Source organism: Perca flavescens, chromosome 17 (assembly GCF_004354835.1).
Source record: "Perca flavescens isolate YP-PL-M2 chromosome 17, PFLA_1.0, whole genome shotgun sequence".
Classification (NCBI taxonomy): Eukaryota; Metazoa; Chordata; class Actinopteri; order Perciformes; family Percidae; genus Perca; species Perca flavescens.
In genome coordinates this window covers 17,073,976-17,096,864 of record NC_041347.1, presented here as the reverse complement: position 1 = coordinate 17,096,864, position 22,889 = coordinate 17,073,976, and the positions used below count along the sequence as shown (strand labels likewise).

At 39.7% G+C, this 22,889-nt stretch overlaps 2 protein-coding genes across 3 annotated transcripts; both read left to right on the top strand.

Moving 5' to 3' along the window:
* Nucleotides 1–1,021: 1,021 nt before the first annotated feature.
* Nucleotides 1,022–16,358, top strand: oga (O-GlcNAcase). Of its 2 annotated transcripts, none has more exons than XM_028603146.1 (18): nucleotides 1,022–1,693; nucleotides 2,544–2,595; nucleotides 2,709–2,806; nucleotides 3,016–3,146; nucleotides 3,249–3,420; nucleotides 3,519–3,617; nucleotides 3,737–4,021; nucleotides 4,190–4,345; nucleotides 4,501–4,691; nucleotides 4,972–5,232; nucleotides 7,151–7,354; nucleotides 7,854–8,028; nucleotides 11,113–11,198; nucleotides 12,295–12,399; nucleotides 12,775–12,866; nucleotides 12,952–13,144; nucleotides 13,260–13,419; nucleotides 15,433–16,358. In XM_028603146.1, exons 1-18 carry the CDS (start codon nucleotides 1,528–1,530, stop codon nucleotides 15,567–15,569), a joined length of 2,763 nt encoding a protein of 920 aa, XP_028458947.1. In that variant the 5' UTR covers nucleotides 1,022–1,527; the 3' UTR covers nucleotides 15,570–16,358. The 2 variants fall into 2 exon arrangements, with proteins under 2 accessions (XP_028458947.1, XP_028458946.1); XM_028603145.1 differs by having other exon boundaries at nucleotides 4,187–4,345.
* A 3,097-nt stretch (nucleotides 16,359–19,455) lies between these two features.
* Nucleotides 19,456–21,902, top strand: npm3 (nucleophosmin/nucleoplasmin, 3). The gene is made up of 5 exons (XM_028603581.1): nucleotides 19,456–19,665; nucleotides 19,842–19,927; nucleotides 20,135–20,254; nucleotides 20,346–20,439; nucleotides 21,235–21,902. The coding sequence occupies exons 1-5, from the start codon at nucleotides 19,590–19,592 to the stop codon at nucleotides 21,354–21,356; spliced, it is 498 nt and encodes a 165-aa protein (XP_028459382.1). The 5' UTR covers nucleotides 19,456–19,589; the 3' UTR covers nucleotides 21,357–21,902.
* The last annotated feature ends 987 nt before the right edge of the window (nucleotides 21,903–22,889 follow it).

Sequence of the window (22,889 nt, the reverse complement as noted above, 5' to 3'; positions counted from 1 at the left end):
ATTTTGACATGTCCAAGGAAGAGTGTAGGTGTAAATAAGTAATGGCTGAATTCTATTTTCTTGCTTGTTTCTGGGTATTTGTAGACATGTTTCACAGCACATGTATTGACTGCAGAAAAAACACAGGTGAAACTAACTTTGAGTAATTGCTCAGTTCCTTAAGTGTCTCTGTGAGCCAACATGCAAAATACCAGGGCCCTTGAACTGCATTTATTTTATTAATTAACCCTGTGCTTTTCGATTTATGACATAACAAATATCTGAAAGGGGTCCGGCCTACTGGGACACTCCCAAATAAAACATACCCACCTTTAAACTTTATTTTTTAAACACCTAGGCTTTTCGAGTAAACATTTCTGCTGTGAAAAAGGCAGATGAAGGAGAAAGGGCCTATCATAATCATAGAGCATGCACAGCATTGATTTCATTAACCAATGCACATTGCGCTTCCTTTGTGGGGTCCCTTGCTGTATGAGAAATTCTGGATAATTATGCCAAAATATAATTGTATATTTCATGGTGACTTAATACAAAGCATGTGTGATTTGCTGACACAAGGTATACCGGCTCTGGTCATAACCAATGAGCAGCACCTCCCATTTCAATGTGTTTTATTATACATCCATGGTGTGGTGTTGTAGCTCAGCGGTATTCCTAATATGGACTGGAATTCCACGATATTAGAAAGCTGTTGAGATATTCAACACAATCACCGATTAGAGCGAGTCAACGAGCGTTATGATTTTTTGCTGTAAATTCAGGAATTCTGCGATTAATCCGGCTCCTTGACAACTCAGGGATGTCATTGTTGCTCTTAATAACCACAAATAATCGGGCCATGATTTATATATTCCATTTTTATAAGATAGAACATCAAAAACACAATCAAATATAATAATAAAAAAAAAAAACGTAACGTAATTAGGACATTTTGTACAAATTCCGTCATTTAGCTTAAAGAAATAAATTGTCCGTTAGCTGCATTTATACGGTAATTTACTTTTATGTTCGCTACATTGGATCAAAGTTAACGTTGCGGAGTCGGACATTGGGACAAACCACTGTGGGTTGTGGATTAGAAATGTTATCGATCTCTTTGCCATGGGGATATCTTTGCGGTGTTTGGTCACGCAGATCTAGTTTTGACTGGTTTAGTCCAGTCCTATGAGCATGCGCACTCGGTGTAAACAGGAAGAACTGACTGAAAACCAGGGCAAATCTAGCATAAAGAGAAGAAAATGATCGGACAAAAACGAACGAATATCTTGTTTTTCCTTATATATTAACCACCATAAATGTTGTCCTATAACACCTGATGGTAATTTCGATTACATCGTGTAGAAGCAGTTGCTACGTTTTCGACATTTTTGATAGACGGTATTAACGTTAACGTTAGACAGACAGACAGTGACGCGATTTATTTCCTCCAGGCTTTGCTTGGCGAATTTGTCTGCTGAACAACAGACCTAAAACATAACTCGCTGCTTTCTGAATTTGGCGACTTTATACCGAGGGAAATCTCTAACAATGGTTCAAAAAGATAAGACGCTGGAAACGCCTCAAGTGGACGGTGAGCCTAGTCCCAGCCCAGTCTCCGGAGATGCTTGTGCAGAGGCCCCCGGCCCGGGTGATGAGTGCGGCATTGGAGTCGAACCGACGGCCCACAGGAAATTCATCTGTGGAGTCGTGGAAGGTAATATTGAACAGAAGCTAAAACAATCAAATGTAATCTAGTTGTGCTCTGCATACAATCATAAATAGCCTAAGTGTTTTGGGAAAGTGTTTTATAAATAAAGTTTATTAGTATTGCTATTATATAAATCCTGCTTCCTGGGGAAGAAGATTATTAGAGTTGCAAATTAAAGTCAGTAGGGCAGTGTACAATGGGAATCAATAATTAGAAATCGATTGTGAATAGCCTTAAAAACACAAAAACGTATAATTCATATGTTGCAAGTTAAAGTAATCATGCAGCGTAATGCAGATAATAAATCAACATTTTCACAGGTCGTTCACGGGCAGATCGTTAAATTAATATTTAAGGTGGCCAGTTATTAACAGGTGGTATTCAATAACAACAACAATTCCAGTTATAGGATGAATTGTCATTTGTAAAGTAAATATACCAAACATTGGCAGGTTACATCTTAACTAAGGTGGAGAATAATTTGTTTTTGTTAGTGTCATATTATAAATTGAATAAGTTGTGTGGATTGGCTTCTGGCCAGACAGAATAAGGACAAATAAGATTAGTATTCTCCTCTAATAAATTAAACTTAAGATGGGCATTTTTCATACTTTTTTGACAATTCATAGACAAAATAATTAGTTTGAGATTGGTAAGTACCAATCAGTTAGTAGTATTGGTAAGTGTTACAGTCATAATAAGCAAAACAAAAAGCACGTCTAATGGCACTTCCAGCCAACACCTGGGGGCAGTTGCTTTAGTTGTATGGTTGTAGCAGTCAAGCTGCACAGAAAAAGTAGTTGAAAATCAGCACTGCAGACTGCATGTTAACTAAATGTATTGTTTGCTGATGCAGGCTTTTATGGCCGACCATGGACAATGGAACAGAGGAAAGAGTTGTTCACAAGGTATGATGAACTATGTGAATTATTTAAGCATGCATGTTAATCAAATACCACTAATATTGCAGCTTGATGATTTTAGTTGTTATACTGAGTTTGTACAACATTGCATTTCACAGGCAGCAGAAATGGGGACTGAATACGTATCTTTATGCACCCAAAGATGACTACAAACACAGAATGTTCTGGAGGGAGCTGTACTCTGTGGAAGAAGCAGGTGACTATTCAGAACAGATCTTGGGATCAGCTGTCTTGGGGCAAGGAAAATGAGTAATGCCTAGTTATCTAAGTTCTGAAGGACGGGCTGAATTTTCCAGTTTTAAACATGGGTGAAATGGGGGAAAAGCTTTTAAAGTTAGTTGTATATAATGTATATGATAATACAATAATGCATTAAGTGAGTGATTTCCCCCATCTATCTCCTAGAGCAACTCATGACTTTAATTGGTGCTGCTAAGGAGCGTGGGATAGAGTTCATCTATGCTATTTCCCCTGGACTGGACATCACCTTCTCCAATCAGAAAGAGGTGTCTGCACTCAAGAGGAAACTCGATCAGGTATTGCAATATTTTGTATGACAAACTATTGATATCTTCAGAAGTTCCATGCATCTTACACTCTGCATTATTCTGTAATTATTTGTCCCGTCTCCCCCCCAGGTCACTCACTTCGGCTGCAAGTCATTTGCCTTACTTTTTGACGATATTGACCAAAACATGTGCCCCGCGGACAAAGAGGTGTTCAGCTCATTTGCACACGCTCAGGTTTCCATTACCAACGAAATCTACCAGTACCTGGGAGAGCCCGAAACCTTCCTCTTTTGTCCCACAGGTACATCAGTTCTGTCTGAATTTGCACATTTTACACAATTGTTTCATCTACTGATTTATTTATTCATTATTTGTTTGTTCTCTTGCCTTGAAATACAGAGTACTGTGGAACATTCTGCTACCCAAATGTCCCTCAGTCCCCTTACCTCCACACAGTAGGAGAGAAGCTTCTGCCTGACATTGAAGTGCTATGGACAGGTAAGCCTAACACAGTTTCCGGACAACTGACCAACACCATTACTGCAGTTTAGCATACAGTCACACATGTCAGAGTAGTAGATAAAACAATTAATTGAGAAATGTTTCCTTTTCTGCAGGCCCCAAGGTGGTGTCCAAAGATATAACCGTGGAGTCAATTGAAGAGGTGTCAAAAATCCTAAGAAGAGCCCCTGTGATCTGGGACAATATTCACGCCAATGATTATGACCAGAAGAGGCTTTTCTTGGGTCCATACAAGGGCCGCTCCACAGAGCTCATCCCTAGGCTGAAGGGAGTCCTCACCAACCCTAACTGCGAGTTTGAGTCCAACTTTGTAGCAATCCACACTCTGGCCACGTGGTATAAGTCAAATATGAATGGGGTGCGCAAGGATGTGGTCATGAGTAAGTATGATCCAAAAGTTAACCAACTTAATGCTGTAATGTTTTAATGCGGACACACTGTGATCTCTCTGTATGAGGTTATACTCTGTCACGTGGTACCATAATGCAGGTCCTTCATTAATGCTGTTTTTCCTGTGTTTGTTTCTCCGTCTTGCCCTCTACCAGCAGATGGTGAGGACAGCACAGTGTCCATTCAGATCAAGTTAGAGAATGAAGGCAGTGATGAAGAACTGGAGACAGACATGCTCTACAGCCCGCAGCTTGCTCTAAAACTGGCTCTCACCGAATGGCTCGAGGACTTTGTTGTGCCACATCAATACAACAGTGAGAGCAGCACCATTATTATAGCCTATCTCTATGCTAATGGGTTTTCCAGCAGTTACACTTGGAATACACCCATAGTGTGGCCATTGACAGCCTAAAATGATAATTTCGTGACTGAAGAACATGATGCAGTGAGGCTTAATTTTGTCTTTCAGGCCGACAGGTGCCTCAGAGTGGTGCCAAAAGCACAGCCATCGACGTGTCATCAATGGCTGCTTCCTCTCTCTGCTCTTCCACAACAGTCACAACTGTGTTCCAGCAGCCCATCATGTCTCCGGCCATGCCGACTCTCGGCCTGGACCCACTCTCACACCCCATGGCAAAAAGACCTGGGGAGGTAGAGGAGGTGAGGTTTATTGTTACTATGAGACAATATAGTTTCACTGGAATGAGTATTATGTTTCTTCTTCAAATCAAGCTTTCTATTGATGTGAATAAAAGAAGACATATGTTATTAATACAGTATAGTATATGATCTGATTAATATATTGTCATTTATACAGTTTTACTGTATGGGCTTCTTTCTGCAACTCAGAACATTCACTTTCTTTCTTTAACATTTGTTTACTGGAGAGGGCAGCATCTGTATATGGTTCTACAAGTATGTTTCTACTGCTCCTGTGCAGGTGGAGGTGGAGAAAAAGGATTCAGATGAGGAGCCCATGGAGATGGTGGTTGAGAAGCTTGATGAGCCAGAGCCAGAAGCAGAAGCTGACCCAGAGGAGAAGCAGATTGGTCCTATCTTAGCTGACAAGATGACTGAGGACCTGAAGCCCATGGATACAGACAAGGAGAGTCTGACAGAGTCAAAGTCCCCTGAAGGGTCTATCCAGGAGGACCCTGGGAGTGATATTGCCCCTATGCAGACAGATGATCAGCTCAAGCAGGTTCTGCTCACATTTTTGAGTTTCCTTCAGTTAATTTCCGTTGAGTTTATTCTTTGTCCCAAAAGGGCAGTTTGTATGCAGCAGGAAGACATCACATGAAGAATATACAACACAAAGCACACAACAATTAACACAAATAAAAACAGCAGCTTCAGCCTGAGTTAAAGAATAAATAGTTGCAGAATTGTATTAGAGTGATAATGAAAGTAAAAAAAGAACTACAAGAACTTAAAACAATAAAAAAATTATTTATTTAAAATAAATAAAGGAGTCATTAATATAAACAAAAACTATCACCTCCTCTTAGCTGAGTTGAGTGCCTGAATGGAAAGAGGAATAAAATAGTTTTTCGTATCTCTTTTTAAGAGCCAAGGGGGTGCTAAAACGTAAGCCAGATTGTAATAACATGTATTCTCTGTACAGAGTCCTTGCAAATAGACATGGCTTTTAAAAAAAATCTGTTTGTTAAAAATGTCAGTAAGGCTATTGAACTTCACACCCACTATCTTGCTAGCCACATTCACAATTTTTAAAAGCGCATTTGTATCCTTGATGGTGAGGTTTCCATACCAGCAGTTGATAGAAAATGTCAGGACAGACTAGTTTAATTTCGTCAGACGAGACTAAATGTGTTCGTCAACGACCTTTTTTTCCATGACGAGACTGCGCCAATGTCCAAAAGCGCTGACTAAGACTAAATTAACATGCATTATTGTTGACGAAAAAAGACGAGACTAAAATGTTTTGCATAAAATATAAACTAAGTCTCTCTTCATTTTCGTCTACAATCGCCTCTACTTTTTCATCATGAGATAGAATATTCAGCTGTTACTAGGGTTGGGTACCGAGACCCGGTGCTAATACTGCACCGACCGGTGCCTTAACGACCGTTATCTACCGGACAGAATAGCAACGCGGATTTCGATGCCACTTAAATGCCTGCGCTTCTCTCTGATGTTCATTAACGGACGTTAGAGTCAACCGAAACATCGCTGCACGGGACGCTAGTTAACACTATACTTGGCAGCAGGTAACGTTAGCCTACCGTTAGCTAGTTAACACTACACCGGACAGTAGGTAACGTTAGCCTACCGTTAGCTAGCAGCTGGAGTAACCACGGTTAAAATGCTGACAGCTAAACGGGGTAAAGTTTGTCTGTATTTCACTGTAGAGGATTCCAACACCCAGACGTACGACAGTCTGCAGCTGCCGTTGTCTGAAAAACAACACATATGTTGTGTACACTTGAAATACACCTCGCAAGCTTCGTGCTGCATTCAAAGTTATTGTAAAATATCCTTTTCCCATGCAGTGGTTGTTTTTGTTGTTTAACAGGAATTTACTGGTGAAATAAGGAAGAGGCTCAATATTTATATAACATTATATAATTTAATAACTATTTGACTGAAATGGTTATCAGAAATAATCTCAGAAATAATTTATTTAAAAAAAGACTAAAATGTTTTGACTAAAACTTTTGATTAAAACTAGACTAAAATGACAAGACTTTCAGTCGACTAAAACTTGACTAACAAAAAAATATATGTGATAATAATATGTGATATGTGAATGACTAAAACTAACAAGGACGTTTGGCACAAGACTAAGACTAAATTCAAAATAGGTGACAAAATTAACACTAGGACAGACTCAATAAAAGCTCTGTAGAACAAAGTCATTAATGTTTTGTCCACCTGTAATTTAGCAAGTTTCCTGAGTGCAAGAGTCCTTTGTTGGCCTCTTTTGCAAACAGAAGCAGTGTTCAGTTCAAATTTAAGCCGGTTGTCAATCGAGGTGCCCAGATATTTGTAATATGGCCCCATGTCCTTTTTATTTTGCCAATTTATATCTGCAGTTGAAGGCCAAAACAAATTAGAATTACCTACAAAGTCGCATTATTTCTGGTTTGTGTCTTCAGGATGTGTTTGTCCCTGGGCCCAACGAGAAGACCCTGTTCACAGCAGAGCCCCTCACACTGGAGGACCTGACCTTGCTGGCAGAGCTCTTCTATCTGCCTTATGAGCATGGACCCAAGGCCATTCAGATGTTAAAGGAGTTTAACTGGCTAAGAGCCAACAGCAGCGTCGTCAGTGTTAACTGCAAGAGAAAGGAAACTGAAAAGGTGGGTTGATTCATTGAAATTAATACACACACACACAGTTGAGAGAATAGGTCTATCTGAGAAAACTAGTTCATTATTAACTAAACTTGCCTTTGATAGTGTTGGATGCTGAAAACAAAATGGTGGATATGTACTACCCATACTGCCCATTGGGTGGTGTGGTTATGATAGGAGATGGAGTGCACCAAAGAGCATTGTGCTGTGAGTATTTGTGTTAACTACAGCTTTCCCTGTTAAACCATCTGCCTTTTTCTCAAAGACATGTTGACATGTCACATAAAAGCACAGGTATAAATAACAAATAATAAGTAATGATGTGTCAAAATCGTCATGGCTGACACGAATAGAACACAACCATTGTTAAATGGTATAAGAAAAACCTGCAATTTTCTTACTTATGACACGTAAAAAATGTCTGCTGTGCAAAAAGGCCTGTTACAAACCAAAATGGTCATTATTATTTATTTGTCCTTATTTCCAATCACTGTGTTTCATGCAGGTAGAAGAATGGCAATTAAGGGCAGAGAAGTTTGAGGAGATGTGCTGCTCAGTCATCCAGATGTTCACACGGCTGTCCAATTCAGCCAACCGCACCATCCTTTACGACCTCTACTCTTACATCTGGGACATTAAGAGCATCATTTCTATGGTCAAGTCTTTTGTCCAATGGCTAGGTATGTATGAAGGGAACCATAAGGCACTCACTTTTAACGACAGCATTACAGTAGCATAGCAATAGTCTGATCAAGTCTGGTAATCCTGATTTTCGCTATTCTCAGACACACAACTCAATCAATTACCTTTAAAAAATCAAAGAGCAAACAGATTATATAAAGAAAGAGCACTTTAATGGTTAGTTGCATGGATTATGCCGTAGTCCAGTGCTTTATAGTTAGGCTAATTTGAAATTATTTCACACATCTGGCACATTTCTGCTTAACAGATGGTAATATTACTGATCAAAGACTTGACTCCTACAGTTCTTATACTCCACATATATATAAATAAATAAATTAAAATAAAATAAATATATATTATAGTAGATCAGATAAGTACATATCAGGCTACTCACATCAGCTCTCAGTAGTTATGATTCTATTAAATTCTCATTTCACACATTAATTTCTTTCTTTTTTTTTTTTCTGACTGAATGCTGCTTGCACTGCTAGCATCCTCCTTATTTATTCCACAACAAGCTGCCCCATCTTGGTGATATCTAAACTGGGTCTCTGTGGCAAATGTCCCAGCAGGGTTACTGCTGCTTGCTGTGTATCCAGTAACATCACTGCTGCATTCCCACACAGACACACTTGCTTCCATCTCTCTGTCTGTGGGAATGGGAGCCCCCGTCCCCCCTCCCCCGTCCATGCCCTATTGCGCACGCGAGCTTGGAGAGCAAGCTGACTGTCTATGGAAGGCCATTCTGGTGCATAAACTGAGTCCGAAATATCTGAATTGGTCTCCGTTTGTTTCTGCTGGTTTTTAACATAAACCACATGAATATATTACAGGACGTTTTGTGTCACTGAGTAGTCTCTAAAATGAGGCTGTCAGTGGATTGTAGCCCTCTGAATTGTTTGCTCAATCTGTATTAGTGTGGCAACCATTTTTGTTTGTAAGATAGGATATTCGTTCTCTCCACCTTTTCTCCCTTTCCCTTCACTTCACGCCTTCTTTCATTCTTTCAGATGGTGCACTTTGATGCAGTTTGAGTGACATTCAGCCCATAACATCTCCATTTTTTTGGAGTGTTCTTTCGAATAGTCTGAAGCACCAGCATGGCCTGTAGGTTACCCCCTGTAACCCAGTTTCATTCACAGGTTTCTGTCCTATATGGTCAAGCTGAGGACACAGTACACAGCAGGCAGCATACCTACACTGGCAAAACCACCTCAAAAAACCAGACTACTGGCTCAGTAAATTGTTGTATCCAACCACTCTAGCAACATAGAGGAAATTGAGCGCTCCATAAATATAGTTGTCTTTGAATATTCCTCTTATTAACTGCAGTGTCATTAAGTGCCTAACTGTTGACTTCTGCTGTTGCTATTATCAGGGTTTTACATCAGTCCCCATGTTTTCCCCTTAATAGAAGCTGTGCAGCCAGCACCTATTGTACTGAGAAAACTTACTAATAACTATTTTCTACTGTTTTCTCCCTTCACTATGTACAGATGGAAGAATCCACAGTACACGTTTCCACTGCTATTGGATCAACAGTGGCCGTTGTGTGCACAGTGCAAGCGTTGATTCTTTTTGTTTTGTTTGCGTTTGAAAGGGATTTATGTTTTTTTTTTTTTTTTTTTTTTTTTTACTAGATTTATAAATGTAAAACATTGATTTGGAGGAAAGGAAGCAGCCCTCTGGATGAAGTCACATTTTGCGCAGCGATATAGCTTTGAATCTTAAGTGTTAACTTGTAAATTTCTCCCTTTGCCAGCAACTCTCTAACTTGTTTTTTTGTTGTCCTATAGAAATGGCTCAGACCAGCCCGATGCACCTACTCAAGGGAATTTACGCTTGAAATTTACCATGGCACATGATCTTCATTCTACTCAGGGATACTTCTGATTGTGTAGTCACAAAAAGTGTGCTCGCACAGACACACACACACACACACACACATTGGCTGGATCATGCAAGAACAAAAGCTGCATGTTTTCTGCATAGCTGTGATTGTGTTAAGGCAATGCAGTCTGAATAGATAATTGAGGTGGATGTCATCCAACAAGAGATCATTCTTTTTTCCGTTTCGTGTTTTTTTTTATTTTATTTGGGTAAGCAAGTTTGGAGTTCCTTCCTGTGGGTGCATCTGCGTGCTGTGTCGTGTCAGTTCATCAGAGGAATTGTTTTAGGTAGCAGGGTGAGGTTATGTAAAACACTATTAGGTGTCCTTCCCGCGCGCTGCATTTGTCTGGTCACATGAAAGGGCTCCTCGTCAACCAAGGTTAGACTTTGTTAGCAGGAACACCACTTTATACAGACTCTGAGAGCCTTGTGTGCAGCAGAGATACACTCCATGTCCCCACTGTGTATTTTATCTTTGGTCTGTCTGATTATAGCTTTTAATAGAAAGCTGAGAGGCCCTTTAACTCAGGGACTGTTTATACTACCTCTCGTTTTGTCTTCCTGGTTTGATGACTCATGCTCCCCAGTCATGTGACAAGGCAGATAAGATGAGAATGTGACTTCACACGGGGTGCTAAGATGAGTGGGGTGACGGCAGCTGAAGCTTACTTTTGTAGTCCACAAACAGAATGGGTTTCAGTTCTGATGGTCAGTGTAATATTTCTGAAGTCAGTCAGTTTTTCAAACGAGAATTACCCTTACTAAAACACCAAAGGGGGCTGAACTGCACTTAATTCTGTTCTCTCTTCAATTTTTGGAGAGCGTGCGTTCCTCACTGCGTGAAATAACTTATTTCTTAAGACCTGCATACCATTTTATGTGGAGCAGTTTGACATTGTTGTATTGACACGGAGAATTTAAGGTGCATTTATATCTTGGACCTGATTTCTCCTTGCAAACACGTAAGCTTTAGTTGCTTGAGCCCCATTTTATCATAAAATATTTCCTTTGAATATAGTCCCAATTAGGTCCTTTTTTATGTTTTAATGAGTAAAGTAAAATTTATTTATTTAAATGGATTATGCTATTAGATACATGACCCCCTTCCTCCCCAGTTCCCCACTCCCTTCATCTGTGTCAGAGAGCCCCATCCTGTGGTAACAATGTCCGCTTGGCTCTGCTCCTAACAGGGTGTCGTAGTCAGTCCTCAGCACAATTCCTTAGAGGAGACCAAGAACCCTGGGCCTTTAGGGGCGGTCTAGCAGGAGAGTTCCAGGTATCTAATGCACTGAATTTACCGCAATCTAATGGGAAAAAAAAAAAAGAGTGTTGTGAGCAAAGACGACAATGGTAATATTTGCGTAGATATGAAGGACTTTGGTCTGTCCAAGGTGAGCTGATTATAATGGGTTGGGCTGCATAACATCCGGGTTCCATCCCCTTCACTTGTTCTCCAAAGAAGTTCATGACCTTGTATTATTTTGGGATATTGTCAGTCTGTGGGAGGGAAGTGGGTGACCTGAAACCCATCCTGACAAAAGAGGCTACAGCCAATGTTTGGCACGGCATTTTCTGATTTGATTAATTTGAATTTCTTTCAGCAACTGCCCAAGGAGATGCTGCTTTTCCCTAGCGCATGCGGCACAAGCGAGCATTACTAGGTTTTTATTTTCATGACATCTCATTTCTTTGCAGGAAAGCACAACAGCGCACAAATTACCAAGCCAACCCTTTGCAAAGCGCACGCGCAAGCATCGCAGCGCCAGCGAGAACGCAAGCATGTATGCAAAGGGAAAACTCCATGATCAAACACACCTGTCTAGTCTAAAGTAGCATCTCCATCCTTGGAGAGTAGCACGACTCATGATGGCAACCAATATGCCATTGAATTACTCAGTTAGCTCGCATTTAATTTGCCTCATTGGTTTTTTTCCTGGAGTTCTCTCTGCGCCAGCATCATTATTTTTCTCAACAGGAGGGTCCTGCGCAGCGAAATTATTGCAATGTCTTACAAAAGGGAAAGGAGCATCTCCTTCAGCCAGTATAACCTTAGTCAGACCAAAATACCACCCTTGTTTTATTATTTGAAAAGCAAATGTGTATGTGCTTGTTGTGCTATGTTCCTCTAGCAAAATTGAGAAAGATGTGATGTTTGCTCTTGTTGTCCACTGTCAGATCAACAAGGAACGTCAGTTTATATCTTTATATGACTTATTTTTTTAAATATTCGTCATTCCAAAGCACTTTGCTCTCGTCTGTAGTTCCTTTTGGTTTGATAGTGGCTCAGCTGTAGCAAATGCAGGGTGAGGCAGCCACAGCAGCACACCTCCTGGTCTCAGTGAAACTGAATCGGTTTCTTTTGATACCCACAGAGATTGTTGCCAATAGAGGGGGCAAACGATCTTTTCTACCAACCTCCACCTGCAATGCCAACCTCCAAAATCTATTCCATAAGGCCATACTACCCCAAAGATGTGGTAAGATGTTTGTTGGGTTATGCCTTACCTTATTTTTTAGCAGAACCCAAGTAGTGCGCTTTAAATACTAACCGTTACGAAACGTCATACATGTATTGTTGCAGAAATAATGTTGGCCACTTGCTAGTATTCCCAGCAGAACTGGAATAGTTTAAGCTGTGAATGCTTTGCACTTAATGTGTGCTCAACTGCTCACTATTTGAAAATACACACTCCGAAGCTCATACATTTGTAGTGCTGCTGTAGATTCAGATTGTGTATTTCCAAACATTTGTTATACACATTGACATTCTTTGTGGCATTTTTTGGGCTTAGTTTTGGATTTTCTATCTCGTGTCATAAAAGTTACAGCTATATCTGTCTTCTTTTTTGCAGACTGCGATTTATAAAATCTGTAAAGAAATGTACTGTGAAGGAATGGAGGATATTCCAGTCTCTGATAAGGATCCTGACCTCATAGGAGACAGGTAAAACATGGAGAAGATTAAAGCCTGGACTGCAGTTATCCCCTGCATTGCAAACCAACATGGCTGACAAAATGTTTGTTCACAGGTTAGTCGGAGGTCTCCTGGCACTGAGTTCAGACTACGGGTTTGTGCTAGAGGACGATGAAGGGATCTGCGGTTATGCTCTTGGCACTGTGGATGTCCAGCCCTTTGTCAAGAAATGCAAGTTGAACTGGATTCCCTTCATGCAAGAGAAATACCTCAAACCTGACTGTGAGAAGGACCTCACAGAGGCTGAGGTAGGTTCTCAATTCATCTCTCTTACTATCATGATCTCTGTATCGGTTTGCATTTGATTGTGTGCACTAGTGTTACATTGAAATACTTTACCGTCTCTGCCTTTCGTCCATGTAGAAGATGATGCTGAGTTTCCATGAAGAGGAGGAGGGTCTTCCAGCCTCTTTCCTCTCCAACTTCCCCTCTCTCATCAAGGTTGACATTCACGCCAAGGTCACTGACCCCAGTGTGGCCAAAAGCATGATGGGATGTCTTCTATCTTCTCTTAAGGCCAACGGTAGGTGGCAGCTGCCTCCATCATGACAGCAATGTTCATTGTTACTACTTGTACTAACTACAGAAAGGGCGTAATGTATTAGTGTCATTAGTCCTGTTGGTAAGAGGGTGTTAGATAATTAAATTTTGCATTAGACAAAGGTGTTAATCAGTAATGTAAATACTTTTTTCTGTGTTGATAACATTTTAAAACAAGCAGGGACATTGGGCCTCATTCACCAACCGTTCTTACGAAGAAATGTGTTCTTAAACCCTTCTTACGAACTTTTTACGAAGATTCTGGCATTCACTAATGTTTTCTTAACTTGGATTTTGTTATTAGCTAAGAACAAAATCTACGAACACTGAAAAGCACTCTTACGCACATTTGAGTAATGACAATTTGCTCCAAATGATTGCTTACTGCATTTTATTTAATTCTACAGTTGTTTACAATGATAGTATTGTACTGTAATGTATTTCTGATCATTTGTTGAAAAAAATATCATAGTATGCAAAAAAAACACTAACACTGCAATTTACATCAGCAATTAAACTGATTTAAATCTTGCGTTATTTGGCGATTGATCGCTATTTATAGGGCCGAAATGCAGTGGTAGAATGTAACAAAGTACAAATTCGTCCTAACTGTACTAAAGTAAATTGTTCACGTATCTGTACTTTACTTAAGTAGACTCAGTAGTGCATAGCCTACTTTTGACTTTTACTTTGTTACATTTTGCAGCAATTATCTATACTTTCTACTCCACTACATTTCTACAATGTTCCGTTACATTTTCTGATCAGTTTCCCCCCCCCCTGCCAAAACGTCTTCCTGACCGTCACACGTTTGTCTCACCAGTAAAGTTTGGTTGCCGTAGATACTGTATATAAAGGGCACCGCTGATCCAAGCCGGCTCTAGTGCTGCAGAGCCCGGGCGCAGCGCCGCTGACCCTCGGTAATACAGCCTCCGGTAAAAGTGAAAATGAAAACGTTTGTTTTTATTATTCCCGTTTTTAAATCAAAGTTGCTATATCTATTTCTCTCCATCGTTTACTCCTCCGCCAGGCTGCGTAAGACGCGTTCATATCTTATTTATTTGGCTGGACCTGTTCACATCTCCCCATGTCCGCTGCTTCACACACTTTATTTGCTTACTTGCATGGTTAAAGAAAATAAAATACATCCATGAATAAAACCAACCGCATTCCGATTCTAACAACACATTTCCGTTTTATGCTGGTTAGGATAGGAACTTCTTTTAAAAGCCAGGCCTTGTTTGTGGTAATGGACACCTTATACTTTTACTAAAGTAAATATGTCTCTGGTTATTTGTACTTTTATTTAAGTACTGAGATTCAGTACTTCCTCCACCGCGACTCCGACAATCTCCGAAAACCTGTCTCCCAGGAGGTGCACAAGTGTCATGTCCTTATATGGGAATTTGCGGGGCGTTTTCTTATGCTAATTAGGAACAACTGGCACGCGCTTTCAGTTACGAAGACGTGGGATTCATCAATCCTAAGAACACAGGTGCGAAGAAATCTGCTGTTTAAGAACACGTCATGAATCCGGCGTAGACTTTTCTTAGGAACCTTCTTAAGAACCTATTTAAGAGAAAACTTAGGAAGATATTGGTGAATGAGGCCCATTGATCTTATCTTATTGTAATATGAAAATTAGTCCAAAACAACAAGAACTTTTCTGAGTTGAGTTTTCATATGACTTATTTTATCCATGTAATAGTCAAATTCATCCCTTTTGAGACGCAAAAAAAGAGAGAAAACAGGGCTTTCAGCTTTAAGAAACCTAAACTATCAAAGCACTGGCTGAAATAATCTTCTCTTCCTGGGACAGAGGTCTTGAACCATTTTATTTCTGGTCAGAGTAGAAGATTCATAGATATAGAACAACATCTATGAGAAGATTACCGTCAGCTTAACACCGTATTTGGCCACACTGATTGTGGGGGAGATAATTGTTGGGATTTTTGTCATTGACTTACATGTAGTTGTTATCTGTTCTTTCTTCCAGGTTCCCTAGGTGCGTTCTGTCAGGTTCGTCAGACTGACAAGAGAATGTTGGACTTCTACGGTAAGCTGGGATGCTTTGAAGTGGCCAAAATGGAAGGCTTTCCCAAAGACGTCATCATTATGGGACGAAGCCTATGAAGAAACGTCCTGCTTCAATAACAGACAGACAGAGAGCAAGTCAACGTGGCTTAACCATGTTTGCTACATTCATGAGAAAAACTTCCATGATGATTTTATACTACATTACTATCTGGGCTAGCCCCGGGAAACCTCTTTTTACCTTAGATGTTATGGCTCTGTTGGATTCAGCAGATCCAAAGCTAAAAGGCCGAGGAGTGATCTGTAATCAGTTGATTTGAGCCAACGTGGAAGAGTGGCACTCCAGCATTGATTGTGGGGTCCCACTTCTCGTATACCTCCAGGAGGCAGGAAGTGATAACTCCATAAGCCTTTTTTCTGATTTAATCCAGTAATCACTACATGAATATTGCCCACATGCCCTAACGTAAAGTGTCTGTATCTGAAATGGAGGCAGAGCTGTGAAATGAGGGCTGCCTGTATCTCAGGTAGTGTCTTACTACCCCTACATCCTGCTTTCCCAGCTTTGGCAGAGAGCAATAACGCAGCTGTCGATATATAAGTAGGACACCTTTATACAGGATGTGAGGTGCTATGTGAGAGTTTGCCTTTCATCATTACATCATGGTATTTCCAGTTCCTCCACAATAGACTTGGAGAAAGAGGCCTTTTACATGCCGTGTTTCTATCAATGCTGTGTCTGCACTGCAAATTGTAGCTTTTGGGGTTTGTGAAACCCTCAATAAAAGATCGTCACAGACCAGCGAGGGGAAAGTATTTGTTGAGATTGTTAAAGACTCATCCAGCAGGTCCTCTGAATTTCCATTCAAGTAGTAGACATTTGGAAAGCAATAAAAAAGCTTCCACAAGTTGACAAACATGGTTCTCAGCCTATTTCTGTTCAGCACTTTGCTTGTGGCCATTTTTCTTTTCTTTCAGCAGTTTTTTTTTTTTTGCTTTGGGCTTATTTCCGTTTGAGCTATTGCCTTTTGGTTCATTGCCTTTAGATTTTAGGTTTACATTGCAGACCCCAGTGTCTTCTGTTTTAAAGGCTTTCTAACACGTATCAGTCAGATATAGTTATGTCAGTCACAAATATAGGATTTTAGGACATTGGCCTTGTTGCTCAAATTCCAGAGATGTATTCTGACATTGGCAGTCACATGTCTTAGTTTTTCCCTGCCAAAATCCTAATTCCAGCACAAGAATCCTTCAGTAAACCTAAACTGACTGTCGGAGAAAGTTCAGACCACCTAATTAAGTTATGTCAAATTAATTTAAGTAGTTACTCTTGTGAATGAACTCAAATTCACATTTTCTGATAGCAGTGGGACCATAATCTTGATATTCTGATCTGCTATTAAGGAGAAAAATGTAACATTTGACTGGCACCAGTTTACATTAGAATACATTAGTTCAAAATAAGTAAGAATCCTGAAGATTTGGAAGGATTAATAATTCCCGCTGTCAAAAAGCGACTCACTTTTTTCTTAACCACTAAGCAGGGCTATGTTCTTGTGTTCATGTGCTGTGCTGATCTTTTGCTTGTCATTGGTAATAGAAAGAAAAATCAGTTTACCTCTGTCAGCTTGCATCCTTCCAACACTGCATACTCTCAAATGAATGTCTTCTCAGATGAGCCTTGGTGAGCACCCTTGTACCCCGTCACCAAAGTGGCACTGAGCTGTAGTTGTGGGGACTTGGAGCAGAAATCCCTATGTAGGCCTTTTCCTATCTGTCCATTGAATGTTTTATATGCTGACGCATTTCCCATTTGTTTTTGTAAATCTTGTGTAGTTGACTTAAAAAAAGGACTTATAAATAGGAGTGTTCTGTTTGTAACATAATGGTCATCAGTTGCTCTTCAGTAGCTGCCTGCCAATGTGATGTTTTGATACTGTGTACATTCATAATGTGCATGAGGTGTATTGGATTTGCCGTGGCGGTCATTAGAATAACCTCATCTTATGCTACATAGAGGAAGAAGCATGCCACTCAACTCTATGAGTATGATACTGTAGTTCGTAGACAGTCTGTAAACACTGTCAATCAAAAAGTGTTATTATTTTGTATATCTTCATTGGAATTGTGGCTAGGTTTCTGTTGTCCTTTTAAGGAATAAAAAGTGCTGCCCTTGAAGGCGTGAATCTGACCAACAGATCTGCTGTCCCTCTTCTTAAACAACAGCAGAATTTTCACTCTTGTTTTAAACGGTTCATGTTGCAGTTGGTCGATGCTCAAGCTTTCTTCCTCTTCCCACCGGTTTAATAGAAATGGGCTGTGACTGAGGAAAAAAGCTCAAATTGTACATTTTGATTATCTGAGTTTAGGGTTGGGAGGGGGGGGGGTCATAAAAGTGACAGTTTACCAATGTAAAATTTGTATGTAAGATACATTAGATTCAAAACTAATAAACCATAATAAGTTCCTTTGTTGCTTTTTGTCCTTTTTTTTGCTCAGATCATTCTGTAAACCTGTCTGGACTGAAAGAAGCCTTGCTGTTTCTGTTTAGACAAATAAAAGGAAGGTTATGTAGACTCTGTACACATGCAGGTTCGGCACTAAACTTTCACAAGCTTGAATTTGTGGTGTTGTAAACTGTCCTTTACCGGTTGCATTATTCCTAAAACAAACCCTTGACTTTGGCAAAATTGTATTTATGCATAAACTCTTGTATCATGTGTGTATTGTGTGAAATAATCTATGTGCACCTGTTTGGAGAGAGCTCTTGAGCAAAATACATATTTATAAATGGAGAGACTTCAACTTCAAGCTCTTTTGACTTCAAATAAAATACATATTTTGGTTCCTTCCATAGCCACACATTAGAAAACTTTAAAAATAGCAGTACCGTGTATTTCTTTCTTTTTTTTTTTTTTTTTTTTTACTTAATGTTTTTGTTTATCTAGTTTTAATTAACATCTCCGATATATTAGGGCAAGCGGTGCTTGCGCAAGGTGTGCAGCATCATCAAAGTGTTCTCACCCCAACCACAGTCTGTTCACCCCACTCCCATCCAGGAGGCGTTTCAGGTCTCTCCGCACCCGCACCAGCAGGTTCAGAGGAAGCTTCTTTCCTGCGGCTGTCACCCTACTGAACTCTTGCTCCGCATCCTGGTGACAATTAACCTACTAAGCCCCCCCTGGACAATTTGCACTATCCTATCCCACCCATACTGTTCTATTTATTTATTTACAAATGTACATACTGTGATTACACCTATACATAGCCATATTCTACTGCTCTTGATACTATTTATCTGTACATACACTTATTCTTACTACACCTATAATGTTACCACACTGCACATAGCTGTACATACTGTACATATCTGTCTATATGGTTCATACAGAATATCCATATTCTGTTTTTATTATATATTCTGCTAATACACTGCATATATTTATATTATTCTTACTACTATTATAATGTCGCTGCTACTACATTGCACATATCTGTACATGTTGTTCATACATTGTTCATATTACATAGCCATATTTATTCTGCTCTTATAACACTGCAATATCTTTCTTGTCCAGCCTATGCACCACCTGTCTATATTTTGTATATCACATTGCACTTTTCTGCTTTTTTTGCTCTTCTGGTTAGACGTAAACTGCATTTCGTTGTCTTTGTACTTGTACTCTGCACAATGACAATAAAGTTGAATCTAATCTAATGTAATCTAATATTAGGAGCATGGAATCAGGGCTTAAAGTTCTCCAGTTTTACATTTATAAAATACTTAATTTAGTATACAGTACACATTTCTTCCAGGGCAGTATTTCAGGCTCACAAATGGTTTCTTGCCTTAACCCACTCTATTTCAACATTCATCTTAAGTTCCATATTTTGAAAGTTGGCTACATCAATTTGGAATATTCTTGTATAATGCACGGTCTTATAATACAGCTATGATTGGTCTGGAGGAGAGAGGAATCAAAAACGTCAGCGAGCAACTGGCGCATAGTGATGACGCGTGCAGGCATGCTCGAAGTTTGCGTCGCGCTTGTTATTTTTCGTGGAGGCTCCATTCGAGTTTAGTGTTAACAGCAAACCCAAATTTAGTGTTTTGACAAAATGTCTTGCCACGACGATGATTGCTCGGATGACCACGGACTAGCTGGTCAATCGAAGCTGGAGAGCTTCCTGTTTAGTAAGAACCATTTTAATACAGTTTCAGTTCTGTTGGCTCGCACGTGGGGTCTCCTTCTTGATGTTCCGACAGTGAAGAACCTGCTTTGATATTTCTATATTTCAGCTAGTGCATTAACTTACATGAAATCCAAAAACTGTCCCTAAAATCATCGTGGTTTTTGACGTGTCTTCCAGGCTGCGAGCTATCCTCTAAAGTGCCTTTCTACACTTTCCAAGGCGACGAAGAGGAGGACCTGGAGCACTTCCTTGAACTCAGAACAGTATGTACAGTTGCAACTTGAGTTTGTATAATCAAATTCACTGGATGCAAAAGGCTGCACCCCGCCACTTTAATACCAAGCTTACAGGAAAGTGTGTTATCCAAGGCTGTTGAACCATAGTTTTGTCTTCAACTCGGCTAAAAACATACTTTGATCTGGCTGCCAACAGTGTGTATAAATGTCAACTGAGTTATTATTTTTTGGTAGGTTTGTCTGGGAGAGGGTGCCAAGGAGGAGAGTAATGTGGTGGAAGTAACGGCCATGAACCACCAAGGAAAGACTATTTCAGTGCCCATCGCCAACCTTCACATCAGCTGTCTGCCTATGGTACGTACAGTACAGTGATCTCTGTCTTCAAGCAGGTTGATGTACCGCACGTGGCAGAGATGCATCTCAACTTTGACCTTTTTCTCCTCAGGTGAGTCTGGGAGAGTTTGAGCTGAAAGCGCCAGTGACCATCCGGCTCAAGGCTGGGACAGGACCAGTTACTGTCAGCGGGTTACACCTCATAGGTAACACTTCACCCCCCCAGTGCTTGAACTGTTTTTAACGTTTAGTATGAGAAGGAAAAATGCCTGATGGGTCTGAAGTCTTGAAATCTGGGCACACTTTGGAGAAACATCTAACAGTACAACGTTGAAATGTTTAGATCACATTCAAAATTACACTTTTATCAGTGGTCGAAGTCAGGATTTTTTGAAAAATTAGGAGAAACGATAACATTGTGTTTATTAAATGTCGTCCATATGAAATATTTGTTTTGTATGTATTATGCAGGTCATATTCAACTTGTTATGAGTTCATAGATACCAAATACTATATTGTGCTCCTTTTTTAGTTTGTGAGATCCAGCCATTTTCTTATACTATATTCATTTATTTTTTGGGCACATGGTGGGAGTTGTTTTTCCTAAAATATAATGAACTAGAAGGGCTCTCTCCCCCATTGCTTGCCCTATCTCACAATGTTAATGCATTGTGAATTTTCATGAAAAGTAAAATGCATCTTTGGGCAATACAATGGCAAATTTCTTTGTAATAAAAAAAAAAGACCTTTGACACTTTTTATATGTATTTCAATTAAGTTTTAAATATAGGTTGTAAAAAAACAAAAAATCAGTGACATGCACATGTATCAATACTGCAGGGATTAACTTTTGCTCTTTATAGTGGTTATGAGTGTGTGCACCTGCATATTACTAACTGCAGGAAGTTAAAAGGGCAGATTAAATAAAGTCACCTTTCTGACTTTATAATTAAATATATCCGTATTCTACAAATATATCTTTGTCCACTGTTCCTGTGCAGCCTCTCAGGTTGAAGAGTCAGACTTTTCTGATGAGGATGATGAAGACAATGATGATGAGGATGACGAGGAGGAGGAAGAGATCACCCCCATTAAACCAGCAAAGAAGAAGCAAAAGCAGTAGGCGGAGAAGTCACTGATAGGTTTTTTGTTACCGGACAGACACATTTTACAAAGTTACTACTTCTTCCACACAGCCAAGTGAATGCTTAACTTAGCTGAACACACTGTTGGAGGAAGTGACATCATGACGGGCTTTGACGTTCTCACTTCTCCAACCGTCAGTTTCTCACTGCGAGTTCTTAGTCTCAGCAGTGTATTTAACTGCGGTTTCAACATTCAATTATAGAAGAACTGTTTTTGCTACTAAATGCGACCCAGTGTTTTATACTGCATATGAGACAGTCACACTGACTGTGTGTGTGTGTGTGTGTGTGTGTGTGTGTGTGTGTGTGTGTGTGTGTGTGTGTGTGTGTGTGTGTGTGTGTCCTGTACAGACACGAAAAAATATGCAATCACATGACTTGCATACATACAGTTTATTAAATGTTGTCGGTGCACAAGTATCTTCATTTCCAGTTGTTTGTAGTTCCAAAAATGCTGTTTTTTTTATGTGATATGTCAACCATAAATGTGAAGATTTTGTACTTCTGGTGAATGCATCAAAATACTTTTTGTTTGTGTTTTCATTTAGCTTCTTTTTGAAATAACATGGTAATTTTTAGCCTATTGCATACAAATTATACAGTTTATGTATCTAAATAGTTAAGTTTACTGCCTTTTTTTGAAATACGCAGGAAGTATGTTGTATTTTAGTCAATTTTAATGTTTATAACCACAGCACTTTTTTAAAGCCCCTGAAAATTGTTTAATTTCAATGTACACCACTTTAACATTAACAGTCCATGATTAAAATGGCAAAAAAATACATTTCAGAAAAAAGACTCAAAACTTTCAATGTGTCTGGTTTCATCCAATTTGATTGACAGTGGCCTGCCATTATAAGCAAATGACCCAGACAAAATAAAAACTAGAGAAATCTCCTAAGGGAAATAACCAAAATGGTCAAATTAAAGTAAAGCTGAATTCAGTGGGTCTACAGGCTCCAAAGATGAAAAAGCAATATGACTACAAAACAGAACCGTGAGAGGAGAGCCAGACAAATAAATACAAATATTTGACCAGAAGGCACCATTTCCTAAGTTGACAGTTGCTGCGTAGAATTATTGGCCAAGCTGACAGTAAACAAACCAACAAAGGACAGCTCATTGGAGGGGCTGAAGGGTGACAGTAAATCGTGTGATATCAGTTAAAGCTTCATGAAGGCAGATGTGATTGTATCAGTCTGCATCGTCATCTAATACGTACACATCACGATCCCATCTGCACTGTACAAACATCCTCACGTGTAAACCTAGTCTTTGCAAGGCAGCTGTAAACAGCAAATCACTGTAGTGTATTGTACAACAGGTTTGTTGCAGATTCATTAGAGCCCCTGGCTGAAGTAGATGTACTGCACTTTATCTTCATTCATACTGAGACTAACTGAAATGCATTGGAGCTCCTTAACTCTGGTTGCAGTTTGGATACAGAGAGAAAATTACAAAGACAGATCTTCCTCATCACATGTGTTTACTCCACATTTAAAGTGTTTCTT

What these genes read in the sequence shown, in the direction of transcription:
- oga (XM_028603145.1), top strand. Translation starts at nt 1,528, where the DNA reads ATGGTTCAAAAAGATAAGACGCTGGAAACGCCTCAAGTGGACGGTGAG. An exon ending in CTTCCTCTTTTGTCCCACAG is followed by an intron (nt 3,421 to 3,518) that starts GTACATCAGTTC and finishes CTTGAAATACAG; the next exon opens with AGTACTGTGGAACATTCTGC. An exon ending in CCTGACCTCATAGGAGACAG is followed by an intron (nt 12,867 to 12,951) that starts GTAAAACATGGA and finishes GTTTGTTCACAG; the next exon opens with GTTAGTCGGAGGTCTCCTGG.
- npm3 (XM_028603581.1), top strand. Translation starts at nt 19,590, where the DNA reads ATGTCTTGCCACGACGATGATTGCTCGGATGACCACGGACTAGCTGGT. An exon ending in GCTGGAGAGCTTCCTGTTTA is followed by an intron (nt 19,666 to 19,841) that starts GTAAGAACCATT and finishes CGTGTCTTCCAG; the next exon opens with GCTGCGAGCTATCCTCTAAA. An exon ending in ACATCAGCTGTCTGCCTATG is followed by an intron (nt 20,255 to 20,345) that starts GTACGTACAGTA and finishes TTTTCTCCTCAG; the next exon opens with GTGAGTCTGGGAGAGTTTGA.